General features: G+C 43.0%; 1 protein-coding gene and 2 pseudogenes across 1 annotated transcript; all 3 read left to right on the top strand.

Moving 5' to 3' along the window:
- Positions 1-2,137: 2,137 nt before the first annotated feature.
- Positions 2,138-3,804, top strand: LOC127327126 (acetylserotonin O-methyltransferase 1-like; annotated as a pseudogene).
- A 4,118-nt stretch (positions 3,805-7,922) lies between these two features.
- LOC127327119 (acetylserotonin O-methyltransferase 1-like) lies at positions 7,923-9,433 on the top strand (annotated as a pseudogene).
- A 2,749-nt stretch (positions 9,434-12,182) lies between these two features.
- Positions 12,183-14,039, top strand: LOC127327135 (O-methyltransferase ZRP4). The gene is made up of 2 exons (XM_051353919.2): positions 12,183-13,053; positions 13,643-14,039. Exons 1-2 carry the CDS (start codon positions 12,286-12,288, stop codon positions 13,940-13,942), a joined length of 1,068 nt encoding a protein of 355 aa, XP_051209879.1. The 5' UTR covers positions 12,183-12,285; the 3' UTR covers positions 13,943-14,039.
- The last annotated feature ends 1,036 nt before the right edge of the window (positions 14,040-15,075 follow it).

Genomic DNA, 15,075 nt, shown 5'->3' with positions numbered 1-15,075 from the left:
GGAGGAAGGAGGCGATGCAAACATGATGTGGACGAGTATGGCGACCTGCTTGCGGAAGGTCGCCGTAGAGGAGTTTGGGGTGACTAAGGGAAGTAGAAGGGAAGCTAAGGATACCTGGTGGTGGAACGATGAGGTCCAGAAGGTTATTAGGGAGAAAAAGGGCTGTTTCAGATGCCTATATCTGGACAGGAGTGCAGCTAACATGGAGAAGTACAAGGTGGCGAAGAAGGCTGCAAAGCGGGTGGTGAGTGAAGCAAGGGGTCGGGCGTATGAGGACCTCTACCAACGTTTAAACACGAAGGAAGGCGAAAGGGACATCTATAATATGGCCAAGTTTAGGGAGAGGAAGACGAGGGATGTCAACGAAGTCAAATGCATCAAGGACGGAGATGATCAGCTTCTTGTGAAGGATGAGGCGATCAAGCGTAGATGGCGGGAGTACTTTGACAACCTTTACAATGGAGAGGCTGAGAGCTCTACCATTGAGCTAGACGACTCCTTTGATGATACCATCATGTGCTTTGTGCGACGTATCCAAGAGTCTGAGGTTAAGGAGGCGTTTAGGAGGATGAAAGGCGGCAAGGCGATGGGTCATGATGGTATCCCCATCGAGGCGTGGAGAGGCCTTGGAGACGTAGCGATAGTATGGCTAACTAAGCTTTTCAACCTCATTTTTCGGTCAAACAAGATGCCCGAAGAATGGAGGCGGAGTATTTTGGTACCAATCTTCAAGAACAAGGGGGATGTTCAAAGTTGTACTAATTACCGTGGAATCAAGCTGATGAGCCATACTATGAAGCTATGGGAGAGAGTCATTGAGCACCGCTTAAGAAGGTTGACAAGCGTGACCAAAAACCAATTTTGTTTCATGCCTGGGAGGTCTACCATGGAAGCCATCTTCTTGGTACGACAGCTGATGGAGAGATACAAGGAGCAAAAGAAGAACCTTCATATGGTGTTCATTGATTTGGAGAAGGCCTATGATAAGATACCTCGGAATGTCATGTGGTGGGCCTTGGAGAAACACAAAGTCCCAATAAAGTACATTACCCTCATCAAGGATATGTATGATAATGTTGTGACAAGTGTTCGAACAAGCGATGGCGACACTGATGACTTTCCAATTAGAATAGGGCTACACCAAGGGTCAGCTTTGAGCCCTTACCTTTTTGATTTGGTGATGGATGAGGTCACAAGGGATATACAAGGAGACATCCCATGGTGTATGCTCTTTGCGGATGATGTGGTGCTAGTCGATGATAGCCGAACGGGGGTTAATAGAAAGTTAGAGTTGTGGAGGCGAACTCTCGAATCGAAAGGTTTTAGGCTTAGTAGAACTAAAACTGAATACATGAGGTGCAGTTTCAGTTCTACTAGGCACGAGGAGGGAGAGGTTAGCCTTGATGGGCAGGTGGTACCGGAGAGAGACACTTTTCGATATTTGGGGTCCATGTTGCAGAAGGATGGCGATATCGATGAAGATGTGGGCCACCGAATCAAGGCTGGTTGGATGAAGTGGCGCCAAGCTTCTGGCGTACTCTGTGACAAGAGAGTGCCACAAAAGCTAAAAGGCAGGTTTTATAGGACAGCTATCCGACCTGTGATGTTGTATGGCGCTGAGTGTTGGCCAACGAAGAGACGACATATCCAACAGTTAAGTGTAGCAGAGATGCGCATGTTGAGATGGATATGTGGCCACACAAGAAAGGATCGGGTACGGAACGACGATATACGGGAGAGAGTTGGGGTAGCACCGATTGAAGAGAAGCTGGTCCAACATCGTCTCAGATGGTTTGGACATATCCAACGGAGGCCTCCGGAAGCGCCAGTGCATAGCGGACGGATAAAGCGTGATGAGAATGTTAAGAGGGGTCGTGGTAGACCAAACTTGACATGGGAGGAGTCCGTTAAGAGAGACCTGAAGGTTTGGAATATCGACAAAGATTTAGCCATGGATAGGGGTGCGTGGAAGTTAGCTATCCACGTTCCGGAACCATGACTTGGCTTCGAGATCTTATGGGTTTCAACTCTAGCCTACCCCAACTTGTTTGGGACTGAAAGGCTTGGTTGTTGTTGTTGTTGTTATAGATATTTAAAACTGTACAACCATTCATTATGTGTGGCAAAAACATATATCCCTCTGCCTAATATAACAATTTGAGAGTAGGACCTGTATGTAAATCTGAAAGTAGTGCTACTCCAGTGAAATTTTGAAAAAGGAGTGTAGATAAACATGAAAATATCTTTGTTGCACAAATATTTGATATGACTAACTGAACCTATTTTCTGCCATGAAAAAATGTATATGGTTACTGTAATTAAAGAATACTATAATTTAGTTCGAAAAAATATGCATAGCCAAGTTTATCTCAAATGCCTTGACACAATTCTCTGCCACATAAACGTCTCACCATCCTTGAATAACTAATTATCCATGGTACTACCTTGTGCCTTTAAGGCTAGTGTTTGCATATAAATAGACCAGCCAACATGATTCCAATCCGCACACAACCGAAGAAAAATAAGCTCAACAATAATGGCGCCTACCCAAGACAAACCTAGCTCTCAGGAATTGCTCCAGGCTCAAGTTGACCTTTGGCACCATGCCTTGGGATTTGTCAAGCCCATGGCACTCAAATGTGCAATGGAACTGCAAATTCCTAGCACCATCCAAGGCCATGGTGGGTCTATGGCCCTTTCAGAGTTGGCCACAAAGATTGGGCTCCATCCTTGTAAGCTTCCCCGCTTACGAAGACTCATGCGTGTGCTCACCGTATCAGGCATCTTTGCTATCCATGAAGCAGCTTCACGAGACAAGGAGGTTGTTTATGAGCTTACGCCAACCACACGCCTCCTTGTTAACGATGAAGTTAAATCAAACTTATTTCCCATTCTGTCTTTGATTCTTGATTCAAGTGTCATTTCCCCTTTCCTTGGCATGCACTCATGGTTCCTCGACGAGTGTTCCACGTCCCTGTTCAAAAAGGCTCATGGCCTTAACATTTGGGAGATGGCTAACCAGGATGATACTTACAACCAGCTAATCAATAACGCCATGGTTTCTGACACTAACTTTCTCATGGATGTCATATTGAGGGAGTGTGGTGATGTATTTCTTGGCATATTCGCTTATTGATGTTGCTGGAGGCCACGGTGGAGCTGCCAGGGCAATTGCGAAAGAATTCCCGCAAATAAAATGTACCGTGCTGGATCTCCCTCATGTTGTTACAGAGGCACCTACTGATGACCATGTGCTGTTTATTTCCGGCGATATGTTTAAGTACATTCCACCAGCACACGCTCTTTTCCTGAAGGTACACTCTTTGAATTTTCTTCTTTCCTTAAACCAATATTACAGGGACCAATAGTAATATATTCATTTATGCTGTATATCTTAGTCAAATTTTCATGATTGGGGAGATGAAGACTGTGTCCAGTTATTGAAAAAATGCAAGGAAGCTATCCCTCCAAGAGATGCTGGCGGGAAGGTGATAATTGTAGATATGGTGGTTGGTTCTGGGCCAAATGCGATTGTTACAAGAGACACACAAGTTTCCTTTGACCTCTTTATGATGTGTTTTGAGGGGAGAGAGCGAGAGGAATTCGAGTGGAAAAAGATATTTATGGAAGCTGGGTTCAGCGACTTCAAGATCATGTCAGTTCTGGGTGTTAGATCTGTTATTGAGCTCTACCCTTGAACACCATGAAAAATTACGTGTCAATTGGTATTGTATTTTCACAAACTAGCATGAACAGCAGGTGTGCTTCCTTGTTGCAAGCCTGTGGCTTAGTGTGATTAATTGATGTATTCTTTGTACCCTTTATTTTTATAAATGAGAAGAATTTACACCGACGGTACGCCATAAATTTTTTATGAGGTCTAAATCTTTGTGATCAGTAAATTAGCTTTCTTACTATATAACAAAAATGTGTGAAGCAGATCTCGTTACATATAATCTGTTATGGTAGTGTTTAGATATGAACTACTGTGCAGTGTCTACAGCCTTTTTAATGAGATAATAAATAATATTAAGATGTCATGTCGATGTTTTAGTGCTCACTCTCTTTTTATATATGCAGCTACACAAGATTTTCTCGAAAATTAGTACATGGATCCACTAGTAAATTGCATACTCATGTTCTTTTCAAATTGTTGTTATTAATTCTTCAGTGTGATTGTATCCTGTATAATTGTACCTTTTTGGACTCCCGCTGAGCCACCACATTTCAGCTTAACTGGACCAACACACGACCATTGTTCAGTCCTCTCTGCATCACATAAGTCAGTTTTGGAAGTTTACAACTGGTCATGCGGCAACTGTGAAGTTATCCGCATCCTTAGCAAGTGTGATATATTTTTCTCTCAGTATGTTTGGCAGCCACACCGCTAGCGCAGACAAAAAGTACTCCACGAGTAAAGTCGGTCGTGTCAACTAAAACGGGCCGGAGGGAGTAGCATATCTCTGGTCTCACCATTTCCTACTGGAGATTATTCTGATGTTCTGCTGGAGAACATAGGAACCAAGGGACTCGCAGTGTCAGTACTTCTGGTTTCAGGTGCTTAACATGGGCAACATGGTGCACAAAGCTAGTTCATTCGAAGGGCCTGAGGCTGAACTTCATTAAGATAGCAAAAAAAGGAGGTACAAAATTCTTGATACACACTCAGGCTGAGGTAGCTGAAAAGGGGAAAACAAACAAGAAGACCACCGGCACTCTAAAACCCCAAGAAGTAGTTCAGTACAGCCTCAGGCACCCCTTAAATGTTTACAATGCAACCAGCTGCTCTCCAAGCATGAAGGTCCTCGACGATCAGCTCAAACACCCTGTCCGGCCGAAGCTTCTAGAGTGAGTTGTTAAATGTGGTGACCGTGGGGTGGGGTCCAAAGAGTTCGAGCCACCACTGCCAGGCCTCACAAGCTTCTAGAGCCAGTGTCTGATGTTACTGTCACATGATGACGTAAGAGTTATCACTTGCCGGTAGGTATGACCTCACGTCCCCCCTGAATCGAAGTATGAATCTGCCTGTATGAACGGTGTCAACTTACTGGAATCTTGTTTTTTTAACAGTACGAGTGCTTCATTATGCTTTCATGTCGGGTGAGATTTACCCCCCGAGAACCGCTGCAGCATCGGCAGTTTTCATTGCCATGCCAACGAGTTGGGTCATGGGACAATGTGTTCAACCATACGAGCGCTATTTTGTTCTTCCTTCTTGCCGCCAGGACGAGATTTCCCTATCGAGGATAACGCTCTCCAGCGCCGGTGGCAGGAGCGCTCTCTTGTTCTTTCTATTGCCTAATGAGATATCCCTGTAGAGGATAATGCTGCCAAAAAATTATGTGACTACATATTATGGATTTTGTTTTTGAATAAATCTAATGATCCTAAACTTTTTTGGTGGGGTAATGATACAATATTACTTGCTCCGTCGTAATAACATCTAATATTATGAAACAAAAAAAGGAGTAATTTTTTATGGGGGAGATACTATATTACTTGACTAATCTACATTTCCTATATAACAAGTCAAGTAAAAGTTCGATGGCATGCTCCCAAATAATGTTATATATGTGTGACTGGATTTTTTAGAACATTTCTACCCCATTTCTATATGATATAGTTTTACTTTCTAAAATACAAAATCCGAAAAGGAAAACCACAATTTTTGAATCAGAAAATATATGACATGTCGTTCCTTGCCACCGCCATCCGCCATTAACCCACCCCCGCAAACATACGTGGCATGGTATGGTCCACATTTATGAAACGGGTCGGACCGTTTAGGATTTTTTTGGCTGTTTTTGGAAAACCTAGAATACCCTCAAAACAATGGAAAAAACCTAGAATTCGTTTTTCAAAAAATAAGAAAAAAAATCTCCCTGAGAATGGGGCCCACATGTCATATCCTTCTTCCTCCCGTATCTCTCAACCTCTTCTAACCCCAGTATCTCTCCCTCTCTCTGCCGATTACTCTCCCCGTGTCCAATCTAGCACCGACAGCTCAGCCGCCATCCCCAGTCCGTGCTCTGCTTGTGAATACGGGTGAATGTGCATCATGCCCAGCCAGCGGGGTACTCCTCCGCTCCCTCCCAAACTCCGGTCGGACCTCCACATATCGCCGGAACACCAGCAGCCAAGCCAACCCCGCGTCAGGTGGCGCATCCTCGTCCCCAGTCACTAGGTTCGGCAGCGGCGGCGGCAAGACGCGCGAGGCTATGAACAGCAGAGCCGTGAGTGACCCGCGGCGGAGGAGCTGCCACACCGCGTCCCGCATTTCGCCGTAAGCGCTTGCTCGATTAAATGATTCCACCTTCTACTGCTCTAGATTTGGTCTCTACGGCGTGCGTGAGTAGAAAATTTTGGTCGCCCTCTTCCTACTGTCTGAATATGTTTTCTGAATTTAGTTCACAAACGTATAGGCGAAATGGGTCGCTTCCGAAACTCGACGTGAAATAAGTCCGGAACGCGATTTCTTATACTATGATTTCTCTGTTCGACGCTTCAGAATCTGGGGCAATTTTCAGAGGCCAAGAATTGCCTATAAATTCACCCGTGTCAATTCTTTGTCGAACTAGACACCTGAAGTAGCACCCAGTTCGGATTCCGATTCACTTCTGTCCGTCTCCGGGTAACACTGCTAACGAAACTAATGAACAAAGTGTATGGCCCCCAATAGGGAAGAAGTAGACAGCTTGATGTCACAGAAACTAATACTGTTAGAAAGTGTTTTATATTTGGGGCGTGAGAATCGTGCCTTGACCATGTGATAAAGACAGCGGTGTGCCGATGTAAGTATATCACAAAAAGAATGCATGTTTTCAGAATTATTCCATTTCTTAAGATGTGGAAATTGGTAGTATGCCCCAGAGGATAAAATTTACATCTTATACTGCTCTAGGTTTGATTCCGACGACGTGCATGAGTGGACGTTTCGGTGACCCTAGTCCTACACTCCTACTGCGGAAATATGTGTTCTCAATTCAGTTCACAAGTGTTTGGCGAAATTGTTGGTTCTCTAGCTCATTTCATGGACCGCCTCCCATGCTCGACTTACTGAATATAAGTGCGGTATCTGTATTTTGTTTTATGTTTTCTTTGCCCGACACTTCAGAATTTTGTTCAATCTTTGGAGACCACTTTGACTGTATATTGCATACACCAGTGTCCATATTTTTGTTTGGCTGAACTGGACACCTGAACCTGTGTCTGCAAGTATTTTTTATGCAAAAGGTTGCTGAATCGACGGCCAAATCTGAAATTGGTTCATACACTTCTGCCTGTGTCAAGCAGCACTGCTAGATACTCATTTACAAAGAACTAACTGTACGGCCTCCCATGAGGCAAGAAGTAGACAGCGTGATGTCACCGATACGAATACTATCAGAAAGTGTTTTATATCATGGGCGTGATAATCGTGGGTTGATCATGTGACATAGGTGTATCTCATAAATCAATATCTTGCTTGCAGAATTATTTTATTTCTTAAGATGTGGAATTTTGGTATTGCCCCATGGAATGAAATTTCCTGCTAAGTGATTCATTTTTTTGAGTTTAGATGTTTACACAGGAAAATATGTTTAACCATTTCATTAGGTGTAGAAGAAATGTGTTTTCCACTTCCAGTGTCTAAAATGAACAAATTCAACAGTACGGCCTGATATTTGAATTTAAAAGAAGTGGAACTCAAGTGAAATGTTTGAAAATGAAGTGGAACTAAACATGAAAAAAATCTCATTTCACAAACTTTCTGTCAATCAGCAATAAACTGATAGCTAATGTTCACATTAATCACTGCCTTCCATGTAGAATTATGTATAGTGCCACTGCAATCAATGCATAACTATGTTTATCTCAAATACCTTGATACAGTCTTGGCACGTAAATGTCTTACCATTCTTAAATAATAACTCATTACCCATGGCCCTACCTTGTGCCTTAGCAGGCTGAATTTGTGTATATATAGACCACCCAGCATTTGTCCAATCCACCCATAGCCAAAGAAAGCAAGTTCAGCAAAAATGGCATCCACCCAAAGCAAGCATAGCACTCAAGATTTGCTCCAGGCTCAGGTTGACCTTTGGCACCATGCATTGGGATTTGTCAAGTCCATGGCACTCAAATGTGCAATGGAACTGCAAATCCCTAACACCATCCAACACCATGGAGGGGCTATGACCCCTTCTGAGTTAGCCATAGCGATCGGGCTCCATCCGTCCAAGCTTCCCCGCTTACGACGACTCATGCGTGTGCTCACCGTATCGGGCATCTTTGTTGTCCATGAATCAGCCTCCGCAGACAAGGAGGCTGTTTATGGACTTACCCCAACCACATGCCTCCTTGTTAGCGATGAAGTTAAATCAAACTTATTTCCCATTCTGTCTTTGATGCTTGATTCAACTGTCATTACCCCTTTCTTTGGCATGAAGTCATGGTTCCTGGATGAGCACTCTGCATCCATGTTCAAAAAGGCTCACGGCATTACCTTTTGGGAGATGGCTGACCAGGATGAAACTTACAACCAGTTAATCAATAATGCAATGGTTTCTGATAGTAACTTTCTCATGGATATCATCTTGAGGGAGTGCGGTGATGTATTTGTTGGCATAACCTCGCTTATTGATGTCGCTGGAGGCCACGGCGGAGCAGCTAGGGCAATTGCGAACGCATTCCCTCAAATAAAATGCACCGTGTTGGATCTCCCTCACGTGGTTGCAGATGCTCCTACTGATGACCATGTGCCATTTATTTCTGGCGATGTTCGTGTACATTCCACCCGCGAATGCTCTTTTCCTGAAGGTACACCTTTTAGACTCATATTCTTCCCTTAGGACACATCCTCATTTTACAAGAATGTCATAAGTTCGTGTATTTAGCAGCATATACGTATCTACTGAAGTATTAATGTTCACTGTTTTTTTTTGACAAAAAAACAACAAAGTATTATGGGGACTAATGATAAGATTTATATTTCCTGCTGTACATCTTAGTGGATTTTTCATGATTGGGGCGATGAAGATTGTGTCAAGATACTAAAGAAATGCAAGGAAGCTATCCCTCCCAGAGATGCTGGTGGGAAGGTGATAATCGTTGATATGGTGGTTGGATCTGGGCCAAATGAGATTGTTACAAGAGAGACACAGGTTTTCTTTGATCTCTTTATCATGTATCTAGAGGGAATCGAGCGTGAGGAATTCGAGTGGAAGAAGATATTCATGGAATCTGGGTTCAGTGAGTACAAAATCATATCAGTGCTGGGCGTTAGATCTGTTATTGAGCTCTACCCTTGAACACTCAGTGCAAAATTACGTGGTAATCGGTATTGTATATTCAAAAAACGGCATGACCAGCCTATGTGCTGCCCTGTTGCATGCCTGTGGCTTGGTGTGATGAATAAGTGTACTACGGTATTGTATTTTGCGAGGTGTGAGTCCTTGTGATCAAGAAGTTAGCTGCTTTACTGCAACACAGATATGTGTAGCAGGTTATATAGAATCTGTTCCAGTAATGGTTATATGTAAACTACCATCTACAGTTGGTGTATATTTTGGTCATGAAGATAATAAATAACATTAAGATGTCTATGTTTCAGTGACCCCTCTCATTAATCAGCATTGGTACTTCTGTGTGTTGATGTACTATGCATTATTAATTTCAAGGTGTTTAGATTATTGTGAACTATGCTTAGGATTACATGTCTGTTTGTTGATTAATGAAATTATTGAGGTTGCCGCCAGCATATATAATCCATTAGTGTGTTGTTTAGCAGTGGCTTAATTTATGTTATACTCGTCTTTCTTCCAAATTAATAGCACACACATGTGCGTGGATTCATTTGTAAGTTGCATCTGCAGTCTGTTCTGTTTAAATTGTTGTTGTAGGTTATCCAGTGTGTCATTCTGAATAATTGTAATTTTCTAGATTCCACCCACTCACCAAATTTCAACATAAATGACCAAAGCACAACCATTGTTCAGTGTCTCTTTTGGAAGTTTTGGACTTTATGCCGGGGAAGTTTACATGTAAATTGTTCATGCACCAACCTAGTTACACTAATCTGGATATGTTTTGTGTCAGTATGTTTGGTAACTGAACCAAGTACCTGGGGTACTGAAGACAAAGAGCAGCACTACCAATCTGGGGTCTCAGCACTTCCTCCTGGAGATTATTCCGATCTTGTACCAGAGAACACAGGAAGTTAGAGGCCAGTGGACCCGCAGTGTCAGCACTGCTTATTCCAGGTGCTCAACATGACACCACGGTGGACAAGCCAAGTTCATCGTCTCCGACGCAACATCGTAACAGTTACCAGCAGGTATGACTGGACATGCCTTTCTTCCATGGAGAATCACTAATGCCCTCATGATTGAATTGAATATGAATCTGCATCTGTTAAAAATAAAAACTAATAATGAAAAAGAAGGAAATAAAACAAAAAATATTTCCATGGCTTTCCCGGAATGAATGCAACTAGTGAAATTTGAAGATCGTGTTTTCACACTCAATTCTGCTTCATGGATCCCGAAAACTATATATCTCAGTAAGTTTTGCATGACAAGGGCAAAGATTTCTGTGTCTGGATATTGTTAAAAAATGATTTCCAACAGCCTATCCAAATGCTTGAGGAAATTTGTTATTTATATCCCAAATGCTTTGGGCCATAGGACATCATGGTGAAAGGGAAATGATTTTCGTTTGATTATTAGATTACTTGATTCTCCTGGACTCTCCTGACACAACTTCATAATCCTAAATAATTTTTGGATCTGTGCGATGTCTGTTTGTTGTTTAAAAGAAATTCTGTGGTTCCCTGCCAGCATATATAATCCATTAAAAAATGCTACACCTTCGGACAACACTTACGGGCTCACAACAGTAGGGGAAAGGATCAGAACATGGCCCGATTTTTCAGCACCGAATCGAAACAGAACCAATCAACAAGCCACACATTTGTCCGTATGGTTCCCGTAACGCTAGCACGTCCATAAGTGTAGGATTATTGTAATCCATTCATGTCTGCTTTAGCACTTGCCATTTTTTCCTCTGTTGATTCGGCGCCATTATATACAGTTATAGATGTGTTTTGCCCAAAAGTAATACATCGTCTGTGTGTGGACAAGAAGATTAGTGACACCAACCTGGATATATTTTTTGTCAGTACGTAGCCCTCCGATTCGCCCTCCGATTCATATTACTTGATGTTAATATAGATGTATCTAGACACATTTTTGTTGTAGAAACGTCCGTTTTAGCATAACTAGACAGCTGGATCACTGAAGACAAAGAGCAGCCCTTGTGGTTGAATTGAATATGAATCTTCCTGTACTAAAAAAGGAAGAAACTATTAAAGAAGGAAACGAGAACAATTATTGCTGTGCTCCATTGTAATAGTGCAACTAAATTAGTAGAATGAAACTAGCGCAAGTTGTAGATTGGCTTTTCATATTCAATCCCCTCTTCATGGATCCCCACAACTATATATCTTGGTAAATTTTGCATCACAGCCTATCCAAATGCTTGACGAAATTTGTTAATTATGCATTGATTGGCTTTGGGCCATAAGACATCATGGTGTAAGCAAAATGATTTTCGTTTGGCTATTGCAATTATTTGGTTCTCGTGGTCTCTCTAATGGCGCAGCTTCATAATCATCCTAAATAGTCTTTGGATCTGTGTCATGACTAGAACATCTGGAGATAGTGATATATGACCCACCGCGTGGAGCACGAGTGCCAAAAGGTTATTGTTGGTATGACCCAACTGCTAGTACAAGATTGGTTATTGGGTATCTCATCAATTTTGTTCCTTTTAAGCATTTTCATGCTGATGGCTATGATTCCAAACTATGCCGAATACTTCTCGTTTGGTTAGAAACCACGTGAGAACCGTGATGGCAGGATACACCCTTTTCTTAAGAAAATTAGCAAGTCAAACGCAGTCAAGAATATTTCAGACTCCTTTTTAGCTTATGAATTTTCAATTTTTTAACTGCAATGAATGAAACAAAAAAAAAAAACGGAGTTAAACCACGGGAGAAACTCATTTGCCCACATATAATCAGCTCAATCCCCATTTCGAAAAAAAAACATAATCAGCTCATTAGATGATGACGAAAGAGAGAACCTCTCGACAATGAACGCTATGATGAATCAGAATCCTTAATTAGGATGGAGGGATAGATCGAGATCGTCAAGTTTGAAGCTATATATAGAGAGCCAAAACGTCTGGTTCTCTCTGTGCATCTACCAAAACACACCGAAGCAGAACCAGGCAGCTGCATTGACCATGGCGCTCACCGGCCAGAGCACCGACAAGGCCTTGCTTGACGCCGAGCACGAGCTCTGGAGAACCTCCTTCTCCTACATCAAGTCCATGGCCATCAAGTCCGCGTTAGACCTTTGTCTCGCCGACGCCATCCACCACCACGGCGGCTCCGCCACCCTCTCCCAGATAGTCGCCAGGGTCACGCTGCACCCCTCCAAGATTCAATGCCTGCGCCGTCTCATGCGCGTGCTCACTCTATCAAGCGTCTTCACCATCCAGCCGGACGGCGGAGGCGGCGAGCCCCTGTACGCTCTGACGCCGCTGTCCCGGCTCCTCGTGGGCTCGCAGAACTCGGCCTCCATCATGGCCTTCGTGCTGAACCCTGTCCTCGTCACCCCCTTCCTCGGGATCGGCGAGTGGTTCCAGCACGCGCTGCCGGACCCCTCCTTCTTCGAGCACACGCACGGCAAGGCCTTGTGGGAGATGGCCGGGCACGACGCGGCGCTAGACGTGCTCGTCAACAGCGCCATGGTCTCGGACAGCCGCTTCATCATGGACATCGCTGTTAGGGAGGCCGGCGACGTTTTCCGTGGGTTGAGCTCCCTGGTCGACATCGGCGGGGGCCTCGGTGCAGCGGCGCAAGTCATCTCAGAGGCATTCCCGCATGTCGAATGCAGCGTGCTGGATCTTGAGCACGTCGTTAGCAACGCGCCGGTAGGCACCAACGTTAAGTACGTCGCCGGCGACATGTTTCAGAGCGTTCCACCGGCGAACGCTGCCTTCATCAAGGTACGTCCTCTTTCGACAAGAAAGATGCGCGCGCCCAGGCGAGCAATCCCCTATTCTCATGTAGCACTTGCCGCGAGATATCAGATAGTACGAAGGATAAAACCGCGTGTAGATTTTTGTAGCTCAAGCTCTTTTTTTTTTCGAAATTTAAAAAAATCTAAAAAAATATTAATGTAGACAATGCTGTGATCTATGCGCGTGCAAAATTTAACTCGAAATACCTTATATTTGGGGCTGCACATGGTGGTAGAACACAACATTGTCGACATCTTGATCTTTTTTCAGATTATTTTGAACTTTAAACTGCAGATTTTGATTTTTTTTCTTCAAAAAACCCAACTCGATCTACACTTGTAGTTTCCGGGATAAAGCCATAGCAAGGAGTAGGCCGAGTAGGGGGCTCGGAAGAGAGGTGGGGTGAGTTTTATCTGTTGTAGCTCGAAATGCTCTAGCTCCACCCGCTACACAAGCGCCGGCATTGAATAAGAAAAAGAATACTATCTGCTCAAGCAAATCATATAAGAACTTTGCCTATCTTCAATATTAAATCTACATACATTTTATTTCTAGCCCTCTTGTTTGTCTTTAGTCGGTTCTTCATGACTGGGATGATGAGAAGTGTGTCAAAATACTGAAGAGTTGTCGGGAAGCTATCCCTCCAAGAGAGGCGGGAGGAAAAGTGATAATCATCGACATAGTGGTCGGAGCAGGACCACCAGACAAGAAGCACAAAGAGGTGCATGCCTTGCTCGATCTTTACATCATGTTTATCAATGGCATTGAGCGAGATGAGCAAGAGTGGAGCAAGATATTCCTAGATGCTGGGTATAGCGGTTACAATATTATACCAGTTCTAGGGTTCCGGTCAATCATCGAGGTCTATCCCTGAAAGATTTGGGGACTATATTGTACTTATGTGTGTATATAAGTGTATATTTACTCTTTGTAAGTTGAGGGATATATAAGAATGCACTTATTTTTTTCTATTTATGATTGGAACGATGAAAATTGTGCTCACGCCTTAAAAAAAACCCGGTATGACCGGTATTTCACCCGATTTACCATATCATTTCATAAATCTCTCTCCCTCAAACATTTCACCTGATATAGACCAATGTATCCACCAACATTTGACCAGATATGTGCGAATATATAGACCAATATGTAAATGACAATGATTTTTCCAAAAAAAGTTGGAAATTGAATTTGGTATTTCTGACTTCATTAAATTATGCAATTCATACACAATGCCACGTAAATACACATATATAACTTAACTTCTAATATTAGACTAATGGTTCATGAGGCTTTATACTTTATTTATGAATTGAAAAGTTAATAAACTTGGAATCATATATGTGTCATGCTCATCACTGACATCTCTCATCCTTTTATACCGACAAGTTTTGAACAAGAGTAATGGAAAAGGTTCATACAGTTTTCTTCAATAAAACTACATATCATACGATATCCGGTATGCATAAGACAAACCGATATGAACCTGGTATCCATATTTAGAACCTTGGCACAACCCATCCGGAAGTAATGGTTTTTTATTATGCGAGCAAATGTGAGATGGGCCTCATCTATTTGCCGCAACATTTGAGCCGGACATTAAGTTTGAAACTTTTGGAAACCATCCATCTCGCAACAAGTTAGGACATCAACCAAATGGTTTCACTAGTTTGGTCAAAGACTATATCTATATCTATACCTAATAATAAATGAGCTAAGGTTTCTGCCAAAAGTTTCGTCAACGTTTTTTTTGAGACCGTTTTGCCCTCCCACCAAAACACATATTACGCACCAATGCCATCAAAATAACGATTCGTTATTCCTCGTCCCGCGTCGCTGTGCTGCTTCCACCTCCGAACTGGTCCACCCTCCCACGGTAATGGGCTACGTAGTGTGCAGCTGGCCCAAGAAAACCATCCGACCACCCTGATTAACGATCTGTGCGTGCTACCAACTGCCCCGCTCAGATTAGTCCCATACCGCTTAATTAAAGGGAGTCTCACCAGT

This window comes from Lolium perenne, chromosome 1 (genome assembly GCF_019359855.2).
Source record: "Lolium perenne isolate Kyuss_39 chromosome 1, Kyuss_2.0, whole genome shotgun sequence".
Lineage (NCBI taxonomy): Eukaryota > Viridiplantae > Streptophyta > Magnoliopsida > Poales > Poaceae > Lolium > Lolium perenne.
This window is presented reverse-complemented; position numbering and strand designations above follow the sequence as displayed.

Bases quoted from the DNA above. Each gene is read 5' to 3' on its own strand.
- LOC127327135 (XM_051353919.2), top strand. From the start codon at position 12,286: ATGGCGCTCACCGGCCAGAGCACCGACAAGGCCTTGCTTGACGCCGAG. The intron at 13,054-13,642 runs GTACGTCCTCTT...GTTTGTCTTTAG, and splicing joins CGAACGCTGCCTTCATCAAG to TCGGTTCTTCATGACTGGGA.